Source organism: Nerophis lumbriciformis, linkage group LG03 (genome assembly GCF_033978685.3).
Source record: "Nerophis lumbriciformis linkage group LG03, RoL_Nlum_v2.1, whole genome shotgun sequence".
Taxonomy (NCBI): domain Eukaryota; kingdom Metazoa; phylum Chordata; class Actinopteri; order Syngnathiformes; family Syngnathidae; genus Nerophis; species Nerophis lumbriciformis.
In genome coordinates this window covers 24118983-24135000 of record NC_084550.2, presented here as the reverse complement: position 1 = coordinate 24135000, position 16018 = coordinate 24118983, and the positions used below count along the sequence as shown (strand labels likewise).

The 16018-nt window shown below is 39.5% G+C and overlaps 2 protein-coding genes across 2 annotated transcripts in view; one reads left to right on the top strand and one right to left on the bottom strand.

Annotated features, from left to right (window-relative positions):
• Nucleotides 1-1544, bottom strand: part of lg03h14orf119 (linkage group 03 C14orf119 homolog) — a 7233-nt gene extending 5689 nt beyond the window's left edge. Inside the window, exon 1 of the mRNA XM_061935837.1 lies at nucleotides 941-1544. Within this exon, the coding sequence (XP_061791821.1) occupies nucleotides 941-1318 (378 nt within the window). The 5' untranslated portion in view covers nucleotides 1319-1544. The remainder of the gene's footprint in view (nucleotides 1-940) is intronic.
• A 2684-nt stretch (nucleotides 1545-4228) lies between these two features.
• acin1a (apoptotic chromatin condensation inducer 1a) overlaps nucleotides 4229-16018 on the top strand; it is a 37230-nt gene continuing 25440 nt past the window's right edge. The window contains exons 1-4 of the mRNA XM_061935784.1: nucleotides 4229-4403; nucleotides 14465-14530; nucleotides 15667-15778; nucleotides 15848-15903. Of these exons, the coding sequence (XP_061791768.1) occupies nucleotides 4266-4403; nucleotides 14465-14530; nucleotides 15667-15778; nucleotides 15848-15903 (372 nt within the window). The 5' untranslated portion in view covers nucleotides 4229-4265. The remainder of the gene's footprint in view (nucleotides 4404-14464; nucleotides 14531-15666; nucleotides 15779-15847; nucleotides 15904-16018) is intronic.

Genomic DNA, 16018 nt, shown 5'->3' with positions numbered 1-16018 from the left:
AACAGGGGTCACTCCGCGCGCAGTGCGCTCACGAAAGGGGTGGGGCTCACCCTGGTTGATGTAGACAGCAGGACGGTGGCCATGGAAGTTGGAACCCGCTAAGGAGTGTGTAACAACCCACCTGCCGAATCAACTAGCCCTGAAAATGGATGGCCCTGGAGCGTTGGGCCCATACCCGGCCGTCGCCGGCAGCGAGACGCGCTTGGAAGTGCGCTCAGCGCGGCTCCCATATGATTGCGCACTGGTGTGCGTTTGGGTCGTGACAGCGTGGCACACGAATGTCTGTGCTGCATTGGATCAGTCTCCTTTCTTTAACAGGCAAAAGCTTTATAACCTCACTAATGCCTTACAACGTCTATATTAGATATATAACAACGGGCGGGTGCGGGCGGGTGCGGTTCTGATCAAATGTTACATCGGGTGGATGGCGGATGGTTGACGACTTTATGATGCGGTTGCGGATGAAATAATTGCCTATCCGCGCATCTCTAATGTATGTATGTATGTATATATATATATATATATATATACACACACATAATATTATTATGGGCCAGCTGGCATATGTGTGTGTGTATGTATATATATATATATATATATATATATATATACATATACACACACACACACACACACACACACAACAGGCCCATAATAATATAATTATGGGCCTGCTGACCGGCCCATAATAATATTTATTTTGCCAAGAAAGTATATTGTGTGGCTATTTATTCCTTATAAATAAAACTTGGTCATAAGTGTGTACTTTTTGAGCACTTTCATCGAAAATGTGATGATAATGATAACCATGATCATTTTGGTCAGGACACATCCCGAGTTAAAAAGTTAAAAAATAAATAAACAATAAATGACTTATTTTTAACACTGTTAATGACTAATACTTTCATTTTCAGTTTGAAAAAAAAGAGGCTCGTATTACCTGAAGAGTACTGAGAGAGTCCAGGAGGGTGCACACCTTACCGGGCACAGCTTTGCCCACCAGGTCCTGCAGGAACCTCTCCCGCTGAGGGCCGCCCCAGCCCTGGAACCAGCTCAGCACGCACCGCTGCTCCTGGAGACTCACGTACGAGATGGGCTCCGGCTCTCGGACCTGACCCGCACCGGACCCGCACGTCAGGTTCTCAAGGGTCGGAGGACAGGCGCCTCGGGGGGCCGAGGGGAAGCCCTCCAGGCCGGGCGGTGCGACGCAGCCAGCCCGGTCTTGCGCTGCCATCGTCGGCGACGCCTGCGCCGGTGCCGCCCTTACACCGTAGCGCCGCTGGTCCGGGCTGGGAGTGACATGGTTGAACCACGACATCTTTGGATTAACTTGTCCGCTTTCAGCATGGGAAAAGCCGGCAGCCGCCTTGTCAGCCAACTGGCTAAATCATTCTCTTAAGAGCTTTAAGATCCAGTATCTGAAGTGCCTTTCGCACCAATTATTATATTAGCCACCTTTCCTCATTTTTATTTAGCTACTGTGAGAACCAGCGCTTCTTTTCCGTATTTCGATCTTTTTTCCGCTTCCTTTGCCGGTAATTGCCGCTGATTTGAAGGAGCATTACCGCCCCCTAGCGCATTGGAGAACGGCATGTGTTAAACCGCCGTTTAAACGTCACAAGAAAAACTGTTTTTGTTTTTTTTGGCAGTATGATAATAAAAGTCGTCATTTACTCAACGCAAATCAAACATTTCCAAGAAAATTTGTGCAATATTATGATAAAAGTTGAAATTTTACTACATAAAAGTTCCGTTAATTCTAACCCCTAAATTTCAATTTATGAAAATACAGCTTAAACATTTTGTAGGTTTTTTTCAATTGTGTAATTTAATATATATATTTTTTTCATATTGACATCCAGCATCAGACATTCCTATCCATGGCTATCATATTTACATACATCATATATTTGTTGTCTGCCCTAAATGTCAAAATATTTTCCCCCCAAAGAAGGAAACAGCAAGAAAACAAAATAATATTTTCAGATAAATCCATTAAATAAAGTAATACAAACAATAATAATAATAATAATGATCAGAAATAAAGTAAACAATAATTTAAATAAAATTGACATAAAGGGAGCAATACTTTTTTCATTTGTTTATTTATTTATTTATTTTTTACTGTGTAATTAAATTATTTTTTTTCCATTTAATTTATACTGACATCCAGCATCAGACATCCCTATCCATGACATCATATTTACATATATCATATATTTGTTGTCTGCCCTGAATGTCAAAACATTTTCCCCCCAAAGAAGGAAACAGCAAGAAAACAAAATAATAATATTTACAGATAAATCAATTACATAAAGAAAAATAAACAAAAAATAACAATATTGATAAATTAAAAATAATAATAATGATCAGAAATAAAGTAAACAATAATAATAATTATATATATATATATATATATATATATATATATATATATATATATATATAGAGCGAGAGAGAGAGAGAGAGAGAGAGAGAGAGAGAGAGAGAGAGAGAGAGAGAGACATAAGTCAAGGCACTTTCAACATCAAGTAAAGAAAACAAAATCAAATACAGAGAGTATTAATAAATAATAATAATACAAAATGTGAAAAAAAAAATGGCTACCTAAATAACTTTAAATGTTTTTAACAAATATATCAATTTAAGGGCTTTTGTACTCTTAATCATTCTCCAAGATTTGATTGATAATTGTAACCCATTAAGCCAATTAGGAAATGTAGGCCTTACTTTCATAAATCGACATTTATGTAGAAAAATGTACACACCAAATATGTCACCGGAAGTCAATAAAAAGGGCAGTTTCAAGTTTGAATAGTGAACTATGTGGAAGGATACAAATATTATTTGAATTTTTTTAAAGTGGCTGTCGCTTATTTCAAGTTAGCGGTAGGTTATTTTTGAAAACTGTTATTTCAACAGCCTATATTTTCGAAAAACTTGTATTTTTCGTTTTTAGTTTTTATTGAACAACAAACATACATTTATAATTCACACAAAAGTCAAGGCACTTTCAACATCAAGGAAATAAAACAAAAGCAAATACAGATAGTACTAATATTAATAAATAATAATACAAAATATGAAAAAAGACAAAAAGGGCTACCTATTCCACTTTAAATGTTTTTAACACATATATAAATTTAAGAGCTTTTGTACTCTTAATCATTCTCCAAGATTTGATTGATAATTGTAACTCATTAAGCCAATTAGAAATTGTAGGCCTTACTTTCATAAATCGACATTTATGTAGGAAAATGTACACACCAAATATGTCACCGGAAGTCAATAAAAAGGGCAGTTTCAAGTTTGAATAGTGAACTATATGGAAGGATAAAAAAAAGTATATATATATTTTTTAAGTGGCTGTCGCTTATTTCAAGTTAGCGGTAGGTTATTTTTTAAACACCATTATTTAAAAAAAAAAAAAGTAAAAAGCCTATATTTTCGGGAAACTTTTATTTAAAATTGTATTTTTTTAATTGAACGACAAACATACATTTATAATTCACACAAAAGTCAAGGCACTTTCAAAACCAATGAAAGAAAACAAAAGCAAATACAGATAAAGTATTGAATATAATAAATAATAATAAAAAATATGATAAAAAGACAAAAAGGGCTACCAAATTCACTTTAAATGTTTTTTAACATATATATCAATTTAAGGACTTTTGTACTCTTGATCATCCTCCAAGATTTGATTGACAATTGTAACCCATAAAGCCAATTATAAAATGTAGGCCTTACTTTCATAAATTGACATTTATGTAGAAAAATGTACACACCAAATATGTCACCGGAAGTCAATAAAAATGGCAGTTTCAAATTTGAATAGTAAACTATGTGGAAGGATAAAAATATATATACATATATAAATATATATATTTTAAGTGGCTGTCGTTTATTTCAAGTTAGTGGTAGGTTATTTAAAAAAAACTTAAATATATATATTTTTTAAAAGCCTATATTTTCGAAAAACTGACGTCAAGTTGGGAGCGGAAGTTGCTGAATTCTGACGCATGCGCAGACAGATCGGGCAGCACAGTAGCGCGGGCAGTGACAGTCCTAACCAAGTTTGATTTAAAAATAAAATACGTCGTTTTATAAAAAAAAAAAAACATATTCAAAATGAAATAATTGAGTAATGTAAAATTGAAACCAATTTTTTTTTTTCGTTGCCGGAAGTGATCATCGATGACGTCAAACCGCCGGAGGGCGTGGCTTGACGCGCTCTTGCTGGAAGCGGTCCAGAGGAAGGGAAAATGGCGGACCTCGAAGACGTTACCCTGGACGGGAAGCCGCTCCAGTCCCTTCGCGTGGCCGACCTGAAAGCCGCCCTGGAGGAGAGAGGCCTGTCGAAAAGTGGCCACAAGAACGCCCTCGTCAAACGGCTGAAAGGGGTGAGTTTGTTGGCGCGGCCAGGAGACGAGACGGGCTGATGCTTTCTGGAGGCCGACATCCGAGTCTCGTCACCGCGTAGTCGCAGGAATTTGCCGTTGTATTTTCACCTTTTTGTCCGCAACGTTGCTCACTAATTGTGTTAAAATCACATAAAAATCCCAGCTAGTAAGAGTTTAGTCCACTTAAGTGCTCTTTTGAAAACGTATATTAGCCTGCTAGCTATTTGGCTAACGTTTAGCTTAGCTGCTGTTTACCACATCTAAGCATTAAATAGGCCTTTTTAGCAAATGCGAATATTTTTTACGCCGCTATTTCAACACATAATTATTTTTTTAATGCACCCTTTGGCCGTGTTCTGACGTCTTAAGGACTGTAAATTGCCCAAATGTGTTTGAGGCCTTTGAGCTACCGTAGGTCAATGAAGAGCTGTTTTGTTTACTTTTGGACCGGACATCAAGCAAAGGTTATTTTGACACTCATTTTTATTTTTCATAAGCGATTCTAGTATGTTGTTGACAATCTATAAACAATACATGGTTTTACCCATTTATGTTTTAAAGGTAAAGTACAAATGATTGTCATTGTGGCGAAATTATTCTCTGCATTTGACCCATCACCCTTAATCACCCCCTGGGAGGTGAGGGGAGCAGTGAGCAGCAGCGGGTGGCCGCGCCCGGGAATGATTTTTGGTGATTCAACCCCCAATTCCAACCCTTGATGCTGAGTGCCAATGGGTCCCATTTTTATATGACTCGCCGGGGTTTTGAACTCACAGCCTACCTACCGACCTCAGGGCGGACACTCTAACCCATGGGTGTCAAACTCAAATACAGAGTGGGCCAAAATTTAAAACTGAACAAAGCCGCGGGCCAAGGTTGAACAAATTAACCTTTTAATAGGGACCCAAACAAGTTTTGCATTGAATATTGAACAAGCAAGGCTTATATAACTTTATAGTGACATGCAAAATCGAGTTTCAAATAATAATAATTAAAAAATATCAATGGCATATCAAATACAATTTAAATAAAAATGTAATGCCCCTTTTCTATTTGTAGCCTTCTGAGGTAAATATCAACATTAACTTTTTCCACAGGCTAATACATTTGAAAATAAAATAACAATGAATAAACCAACCATTCAGGACTTTAAACTGCTCAGTTTGCAACACACTGATCGAATCTGATGTGCCCAAGCCAGATACCTGCCATCCTTACTTGGGTGCTAGTTCATTAATGTCGGGGCTCAGGCTTTGAGCTGAGGCAACCTTCATTATCGAACAAAGGTGTTCATCAGTCATTATATCTCGTAGTCCACCCGGACCACAGTCTTGGGGGCGTGCCTTAAAGGCACTGCCTTTAACGTCCTCTACGAGCTGTCGTCACGTCCGCTTTTCATCCATTCAACAACGTGCCGGCCCAGTCACAAGATATGTGTGGCTTCAGTACGCACACACATGTGAATGCAACAGCGATACAGGTTACACTGAGGGTGGCCCTATTAACAACTTTAACACTGTTACAAATATGCGCCACACTGTGTACCCACACCAAACAAGAATGACAAACACCTTTTGGGAGAACATCCGCACCGTAACACAACATAAACACAACAGAACAAATACCCAGAACTCTTTGCAGCACTAACTCTTCCGGGACGCTACAAAATACACCCCCCACTACCACCAAATACCCCTCGCCCCCACCCCATCCACACACACACACACACACACACCTTAGCGTCCCGGAAGAGTTAGTGCCGCAAGGGGTTCTGGGTATTTGTCCTGTTGTGTTTATGTTGTGTTACGGTGCGGATGTTCTCCCGAAATGTGTTTGTCATTCTTGTTTGGTGTGGGTTTAAAGTGTGGCGCATATTTGTAACAGTGTTGAAGTTGTTTATACGGCCACCCTCAGTGTGACCTGTTGATTAAGTATGCATTGCATTCACTTGTGTGTGCGTGCAGAAGCCGCACATATTATGAGACTGGGCCAGCACTCGTTGGACTGGATGAAAAGCAGACGTGACGATTTTCGGGAGGGGCACTGAAATTTGGGAGTCTCCCGGGAGGATTGGCAAGTATGAGAATTAGCGGTGAATGCGGTGTTACCGCGGCACCGCCACTGTATATAATCGGCGGGCCAGATCTAGTGTTAATTTGATATCGCCTCAAGGGCCAATTTTGGCCCGCGGGCCAGAGTTTGACACTCATGCTCTAACCACAAGGCCACTGAGCCGGATAATCGATGATAATTGATACTCAACAGTACAAATTGTTGATACTCCTGTGTGAGTAAAAGTGTTAATAAATGTACATTTGTGTATTTATTTATATTTATTTATTTTATTTTAACACCTAACTTTATCTCGTTTTCTTACACTTCCGAGTCACATTTGCAAACATCGTATGGTCGATTTTGCAATTCCAAGCGGTTAAGTCGGAGAGTAGTCTTTGCCATTAGGGTGAATCTCGTCTTTTGTCATACACTACAAAGTAGTCCATACTGTAAGTGAAGTGGATTATGTTTATATAGCGCTTTTATATAGTGAAACCCAATATCTAAGTTACATTTAAACCAGTATGGTCGATTTTGCAATTCCAAGCGGTTAAGTCGGAGAGTAGTCTTTGCCATTAGGGTGAATCTCGTCTTTTGTCATACACTACAAAGTAATCCATACTGTAAGTGAAGTGGATTATGTTTATATAGCGCTTTTATATAGTGAAACCCAATATCTAAGTTACATTTAAACCAGTATGGTCGATTTTGCAATTCCAAGCGGTTAAGTCGGAGAGTAGTCTTTGCCATTAGGGTGAATCTCGTCTTTTGTCATACACTACAAAGTAGTCCATACTGTAAGTGAAGTGGATTATGTTTATATAGCGCTTTTATATAGTGAAACCCAATATCTAAGTTACATTTAAACCAGTATGGTCGATTTTGCATTTCCAAGCGGTTAAGTCGGAGACTAGTCTTTGCCATTAGGGTGAATCTAGTCTTTTGTCGTACACTACAAAGTGTCCATACTGTGAGTGAAGTGAATTATATTTATATAGCGCTTTTCTCTAGTCTCTCAAAGCGCTTTTACATAGTGAAACCCAATATCTAAGTTATATTTAAACCAGTGTGGGTGGCACTATACCATTTTTATAGTCTTTGGTATGACTCGGCCGGGGTTTTGAACTCACGACCTACTGATCTCAGGGCAGACACTCTAACCACAAGGCCACTGAGGCGGATACTCGACGATAATCGATACTCAACAGTACAAATTGTTGGTACTCCTTTGTGAGTAAATGTGTTAATAAATGTACATTTGTGTAATTATATATTTGTTTATATTTATTTCTTTATCTATTATTTATTATTACTAAGATTATCTTGTTTTCTTACACTTCTGAGTCACATTTGCAAACATCGTATGGTTGATTTTGCAATTCCAAGCAGTTAAGTCGGAGAGTAGTCTTTGCCATTAGGGTGAATCTAGTCTTTTGTCGTACACTACAAACTAGTCCATACTGTAAGTGAAGTGAATTATGTTTTACATAGTGAAACCCAATATCTAAGTTACATTTAAACCAGTGTGGGTGGCACTGGGAGGTAATGGGTCCCATTTTTATAGTCTGGTATGACTCGGCCGGGGTTTGAACTCACAACCTACCGATCTCAGGGCGAATAGTGAAGTGAATTATATTTATATAGCGCTTTTCTCTAGTGACTCAAAGCACTTTTACATAGTGAAACCCAATATCTAAGTTACATTTAAACCAGTGTGGGTGGCACTGGGAGCAGGTGGGTAAAGTGTCTTGCCCAAGGACACAACGGCAGTGACGAGGATGGCGGAAGCAGGGATCAATCAAACCTGCAACCCCCAAGTTGTTGGCACGGACACTCTACCAACCGAGCTATACCCATTTGAAGCGAAACATTCATGTTTTGTTGACACCTACTCAGTGGCCAAGTGGTTAGAGTGTCCGCCCTGAGATCGGTAGGTTGTGAGTTCGAACCCCGGCCGAGTCATACCAAAGACTATAAAAATGGGACCCATTACCTCCCTGCTTGGCACTCAGCATCAAGGGTTGGAATTGGGGGTTAAATCACCAAAAATGATTCCCGGGCGCGGCCACCGCTGCTGCTCGCTGCTCCCCTCACCTCCCAGGGGGTGCTCAAGGGTGATTGGTCAAATGCAGAGGACCATTTTCACCACACCTAGTGTGTGTGTGACTATCATTGGTACTTTTACTTGAACTTTAACATGCCTTAAGTATGTTAATAATTAGGAATAACAAAAAATAGAATATTGCGTGAGTTTTGAGTTTATTTGGAACATGCATGCGTACAACATGATGCATCACAATTTCCAGTTTCTCTATTCACATGTTCGAAAAGGAGTTGGAAGAAGCAGAGTTTATTTAATCCTACCCCTTTTCTTTTACATAGCAGTCACTAAAACTTTTGTTCACTTCCCGTTCTCAATTTATTCACACTGGGGTTGTGGGGTGTACTGGTATTAGTATAGTACAGCGATACTAATGAATCATGTTCGATACGATACCGTCTCTGAAAAGTACCGGTCCTGCCCGCGTCATCGTCACGTCATGTCATTGCTCGTTTTACGAACAGAGGAGCATGTTCGGCAGCGCACAATCACGAAGTACTTACAAGCAGACACAGTGTGTAGACAGAAAAGGGAGAACGGACGCATTTTGGCTTAAAAAGTAAAGATAAAGGTGAAGTTATAACACTGAAACGCCCTCAGGAAAAGGTGCTTTAAGACATGGCTAGCTAGCTAGCGGCTAATGTCCATCCGCAGTCGGCAGTGTTTTAGGTACTTTTAAATCACTAATCCTGGTCTCCATGGTGACAAATAAGGTACGTTTCTTACAAGTAACATTATCACTGCAGGACGAGGAATAGCTAAACATGCTTCACTACACACTGTAGCTCACCGGTGTCACAATGTAAACAAACGCCATTGGTGGATCTACACCTAACATCCACTGTAATGATACCAAGTACAGGAGCGTATCTAGTCGATACTACTATGATTACGTCAATATTTTTTGGCATCACAACATCTTTCGTTTTAAAAAAATTCATATTATGTTTTAAACTCAGGAAATATGTCCCTGGACACATGAGGACTTTGAATATGACCAATGTATGATCCTGTAACTACTTGGTATCGGATTGATACCCAAATTTGTGGTATCATCCAAAACTAATGTAAAGTATCAAAGAAGAGAAGAATACCGGTAAGTGATTATTACATTTTAACAGAAGTGTAGATAGAACATGTTAAAAGAGAAAGTAAGCAGATATTAACAGTAAATGAACAAGTAGATTAATAATTCATTCTCTACCACTTGTCCTTAATAATTTTGACAAAGTAATAGGTGTATAAATGACACAATATGTTACTGCATATGTCAGCAGACTAATTAGGAGTCTTTGTTTGTTTACTTACTACTAAAAGACAAGATGTTTTGTATTTTCACTTATTTTATTTAAGGTTAAACTTGCAATAATAAACATATGTTTAATGTACCCTAAGATTTTTTTGTTAAAATAAAGTCAATGGTGCCATTTTGTGTGGTCCCCTTTATTTAGAAAAGTATCAAAATACATTTTGGTACCGGTACCAAAATATTGGTATCTGGACAACACTAATTCACAAAATACTCCATAAGTAATAACAATTAAAATATATAACTAAATAAATAATAATTGGTGAAGATATGGTGAGATAAATAATATTATCTAGAAAATGAATGGATGGATGAGATAAATTCAGAATGTTTATCATGGTTCTCCTATTTTAATTTTTTAAACACTTTAAGTTTGAAGAGTTTCTTGAAGTGGCTCATATTAGTACATTGTTTGATTGCTTTGCTTAATCCATTCCATCATTTAATTCCACATACAGATATACTGAAGGTTTTAAGTGTTGTACGTGCGTACAAATGTTTTAAATTACATTTTTCTCTAAGATTATATTTCTCCTCTTTTGTTGAGAAGAATTGTTGTATATTCTTGGGTAGCAGGTTATAGTTTGTGTATAATTTTAGCTGTTTGCAAATGCACTGTTGTGGAATTTCAGTATTTTTGATTCAATGAATAACGGGTTTGTATGTTCTCTATGTCCAACATTATGTATTATTATAACTGATCTTTTTTGCAACACAGTTAATGAATGAATTTTACTTTTGTAGTTATTTCCCCATATTTTTACAGAATATCTCAGATATGGTAACACTAGCGTTCACTTCAACTATAAATGTGAAACCAAAATGTGATATAAACTACCTACATACAAAGTGCAATTTGTCAATATTTAATTGATCATTTTGATGATCATGGTTTACAGTAGGGGTGCACAAAAACCGATTCCTATTCAGTTTATTTATTCATCGAGAGAATGCCAAGTGTGCAAAGCAGTAATCAGAGCAAAGGAAGAAGAAACTAGAATATAAAACATGTTTTCAGTTATTTCACCTTTTTTTGTTAAGTACATAACTCCATATGTGTTCATTCATAGTTTTGATGTGACAATCCATCCATCCATCCATTTTCTACCGCTTATTCCCTTTGGGGTCGCGGGGGGGCGCTGGAGCCTATCTCAGCTACAATCGGGCGGAAGGCGGGGTACACCCTGGACAAGTCGCCACCTCATCGCAGGGCCAACACAGATAGACAGACAACATTCACACTCACATCCACACACTTTTGATGTGACAATCTACAAAGAAAACACATTGAATGAGGAGAAGGTGTGTCCAAACTTTTACATATATACCTACAATAGCGGGTGAATCTCTTGGAACCAAAACAGGATGCAGGTTAATACATTCTTATTAACAAACATATCTAGTCACCCGATTTTAATTCAGTCAGACAAATCTTGTATGCAATAAAAATACTGACTAGGGCTGGGCGATATGGCCTTTTATTAATATCTCAATATTTTTAGGCCATGTCACGATACAAGATATATATGTGGATATTTTGCCTTAGCCTTGAATGAACACTTGATGCATATAATCACAGCAGTATGATGATTCTATGTGTCTACATTAAAACATTCTTCTTCATACTGCATGAATATATCAACAAACATTCATGTCATTTCCAAAACAGAAAGTGCAAGATTGTCAGAGACATTTTTAAAACAAGCTATTAATGCACTTTTGTGCATGATGTCACTAAGATGACATATTAAAACAACACTAAATTAAAGTGTACAAAAACAGAACGCCACTACAATAGTTTAAAACAAATAAAGTGCACTTTTGTGCATGATGTCACACAATATATTTCAATAAGTGTCAAATAAAAATGAGCTGCATAATAGGAAATCAAATAGTGTATGTCCTTCGCTCTGTGGTAGGTTCCTGCGGACGTTATCTCCTTCTGTTGTTGACTATTTGTTTCATATGGCGCTGATGTGGAAATGGTTGCTTTGGCATTTTGTGGGTGTGGCACAGAACGGAGATGTTGACATGCGGAGTTTCAAGCACTCCTCATTCTCTAGCGGGTGACTTTTCAAAATGATGCTACAAATCAGCAGTAATGCTACTTTTTGTAGCAATGCTTTTGCCGCATACTTGACATATTACTGTTCAATATCTTCCCGCTTAAAGCCAAACCACTGCCAGACGATGGACCCCCCTGCTGTTTTTCTTGGGAATTAATTCTTCTTCCTACTGAGAACGTATACTCGAATATCACGATATAGTCATTTTCTATATCGCACAGAGACAAACCCGCGATATATCGAGTATGTTCGATATATCGCCCAGCCCTACTACTGACCAACCGGTGAAGATGTCTCTCCAATGTATGAACATGTGAATGTGAAGGATTGTTTACTCATGTGCTTATCCATCCATCCATTTTCTACCGCTTGTGCTTTTAAGAAATCACCCGTTTATTTTTAGACTCCTTCTTGTCTTCTTGTTTCAAAGACCCTTACCGTGGTCTTCCTTTCCAGACAGACAGCTGAGAGACTTTTAAAAAAAGAAAACGACCGTACGTTTATTCACCTATTAAAAACGATCACTTCTCTTGTAAGCCGATGAAGTGTTTACTAAAAAATGTATGGTTTTTGGGGCAAAAAAAAAAAGAATCAATAGTGGAAAAGTTGGGAAGAAGTGCTGCTGAGGCCTAATTGAAGGTAAACAAAAAAGGGGATAGAGTGACCAAATGAAGCAAATCTCAGCGTCAGCTACGACAATAGCAAGAAAATGTTTTAAACAGACAGCGTATTGCTGTTGATCAATGCAGCTTTTCAGAGAGTTAACATATTGGAGCGGTATAGGTTGGTTGGTCGAGTGGCCATGCCAAGAACTTGAGGGTTCCAGGTTCGATCCCCGCTTCTGCCATCCTAGTCACTGCCGTTGTGTCCTTGGGCAAGACACTTTACCCACCTGCTCCCAGTGCCACCCACACTGGTTTAAAAATGTAACTTCGATATTGGGTTTCACTGGAATCATGTCCGACTTACTGCCGGCATGGCGGACCAAGCTCTGACAGGGAGCGGACCGCCACAATCAGACATTTCCAGTGAGGGATGGACTCCGCCAAGGCTGCCCTTTGTCACCGATTCTGTTCATAACTTTTATGGACAGAATTTCTAGGCGCAGTCAGGGCGTTGAGGGGATCCGGTTTGGTGGCTGCAGGATTAGGTCTCTGCTTTTTGCAGATGATGTGGTCCTGATGGCTTCATCTGGCCAGGTTCTTCAGCTCTCACTGGATCGGTTCGCAGCCGAGTGTGAAGCGACTGGGATGAGAATCAGCACCTCCAAGTCCGAGTCCATGTTTCTCGCCCGGAAAAGGGTGGAGTGCCATCTCCGGGTTGGGGAGGAGACCCTGCCCCAAGTGGAGGAGTTCAAGTACCTCGGAGTCTTGTTCACGAGTGAGGGAAGAGTGGATCGTGAGATCGACAGGCGAATCGGTGTGACGTCTTCAGTAATGCGGATGCTGTATCGGTCCGTTGTGATGAAGAAGGAGCTGAGCCAGAAGGCAAAGCTCTCAATTTACCGGTCGATTTACGTTCCCATCCTCACCTATGGTAATGAGCTTTGGGTTATGGCCGAAAGGACAAGATTACGGGTACAAGCGGCCAAAATGAGTTTCCTCCGCCGGGTGGTGGGGCTCTCCCTTAGAGATAGGGTGAGAAGCTCTGCCATCCGGGTGGAGCTCAAAGTAAAGCCACTGCTCATCCACATTGAGAGGAGCCAGATGAGGTGGTTCGGGCATCTGGTCAGGATGCCACCCGGTAGGAGGCCACAGGGAAGACCCAGGACACGTTGGGAAGACTATCTCTCCCGACTGGCCTGGGAACGCCTCGGGATTCCCCGGGGGTAGCTGGACTAAGTGGCTGGGGAGAGGAAAGTCTGGGCTTCCCTGCTTAGGCTGCTGCCCCCCGCGACCCGACCTCGGATAAGCGGAAGAAGATGGATGGATGGATAAAGTAAAGCACGTGGGAAATAAACTTAAAGCATAACATAACCAAATAGACAGTGATTGACGCGGAAGTGTCTCTGATCACTGCAAAGGGCGCCACCGCTCACACACTGTCTTTAAACGCGGAAGAAATTGGAGGAACTGGTCAGTAAAAGCAGTGTACATTCTGATGACTAAAAATGTTAATTTGTTATCGTCAACAGCTTATTTTTCCTTAATGAAATTAGGACAATAACGAATGGAAACAAAAGCATGTTGACTAAAACAACGACAAAATTCCTGTGGTATCTGTGGTGGTGGGGGCGTGGTCGTCATGTGGTCATCGTATAATTGGCTATGATCTGATTTTCTTTAAAAAAGGCAAAAAAAAATGTGAACATACATTTATTATTGTTATTAGTATTAGCATATTTTTAATATAATTTAATTAAATTGCCTCGTCTGGTAGTCCTATTGAACTTTGGGTGCTTTGCAGAGTTACACATTTGCTTCTGGCCATGAACTCTTTGGGTGTCATTTTGTATTCACTACTTTATTTGCTTTCTGCTCTTTTGTCATTCCTCTGAGAATGCATAACTCATGTCTGTTTTCAATAACAGGCTCTCATGCTGGAGAATCTGCAGAAGACCTCCACTGCTCAGGTTGGACTGCAACCAAACTCTCAGGTAGAAGCTGCTTTTGTAGTCGTTTAGTGAACTCGTGAACATTTATTCACGAGGAAATACAGTCACGATCAAAACTTTACATCTACTTGTAAAGAACATCATGTCATGGCTGTCTTGAGTTTCCAATCATTTCTACAACTCTTATTTTTTTTGTGATAGAGTGATTGGAGCACATACTTGTTGGTCCCAAAAAACATTCATGAAGTTTGCTTCTTTTATGAATTTATTATGGGTCTGCTGAAAATGTGAGGGTCAAAAGTATACATACAGCAATGTTAATATTTGCTTACATGTCCCTTGGCAAGTTTCACTGCAATAAGGCGCTTTTGGTAGCCATCCACAAGCTTCTGCTTGAATTTTTGACCACCAAAATTGGTGCAGTTCAGCTAAATGTGTTGATTTTCTGACATGGACTTGTTTCTTCAGCATTGTCCACACGTTTAAGTCAGGACTTTGGGAAGGCCATTTTAAAACCTTCATTCTAGCCTGATTTAGCCATTCCTTTGCCACTTTTGACATGTGTTTGGGGTCATTGTCCTGTTGGAACACCCAACTGCGCCAAATTCTTTAGCTTGTCCTGAAGAATTTGGAGGTAATGCTCCTTTTTCATTGTCCCATTTACTCTCTGCAAAGCAGCACTTCCATTGGCAGCAAAACAGGCCCAGGGCATAATACTACTACCACCATGCTTGACGGTAGGCATGGTGTTCCTGGGATTAAAGGCCTCGCCTTTTTACTTCCAAACATATTGCTGGGTATTGTGGCCAAACAGCTCCGTTTTTGTTTTATCTGACATCACATGGACAAAGATAAGACCTTCTGGAGGAAAGTTCTGTTGGGAGATGAAACAAAAATTGAGATGATTGGCCACAATACCCAGCAATATGTTTAGAGGAGAAAAGGTGAGGCCTTTAATCCCAGGAACACCATGCCTACTGCCCAGCATGGTGGTTGTATTATCACAAAAAAATAGAAGTTGTAGAAATGATTGGAAACTCAAGACAGCCATGACATTATGTTCTTAACATGTGTATGTAAACTTTTGATAGTGACTGTATATGAATATACTGGTCATACAATTAAATGTGATTGTCCGAAGACTCACAGCCTGTTTTCATAAGTACCTCTGTTCTTAGATTGGTGAGGAAATGAGCCAGAATAGCTTCATCAAGCAGTATCTCGCTAAACAGCAGGAGCTTCTGAGGCAGCGGCTCGAGAGAGAGGCTCGTGAAGCCTCTGAAACTAACGGTAAGTAGAATTATACATATTTCCCAGTCCCTGTATGATAAAAATGCCAATTTACATTTTTGTGAACAGAGCAAGAGGACCACACAGAAGTAAATAACAGCACCCTAAGCCCTGCTCAAGCCCAGGTCAGGCTTAATGTTCCTACTATGTTGCTGCTCAGCCAACAATATAATCCCTTTCGAACCTAACTAAGTTTCATTTAATAAGATACTCAAATACCGAAGCATAAAAGTGTCTACT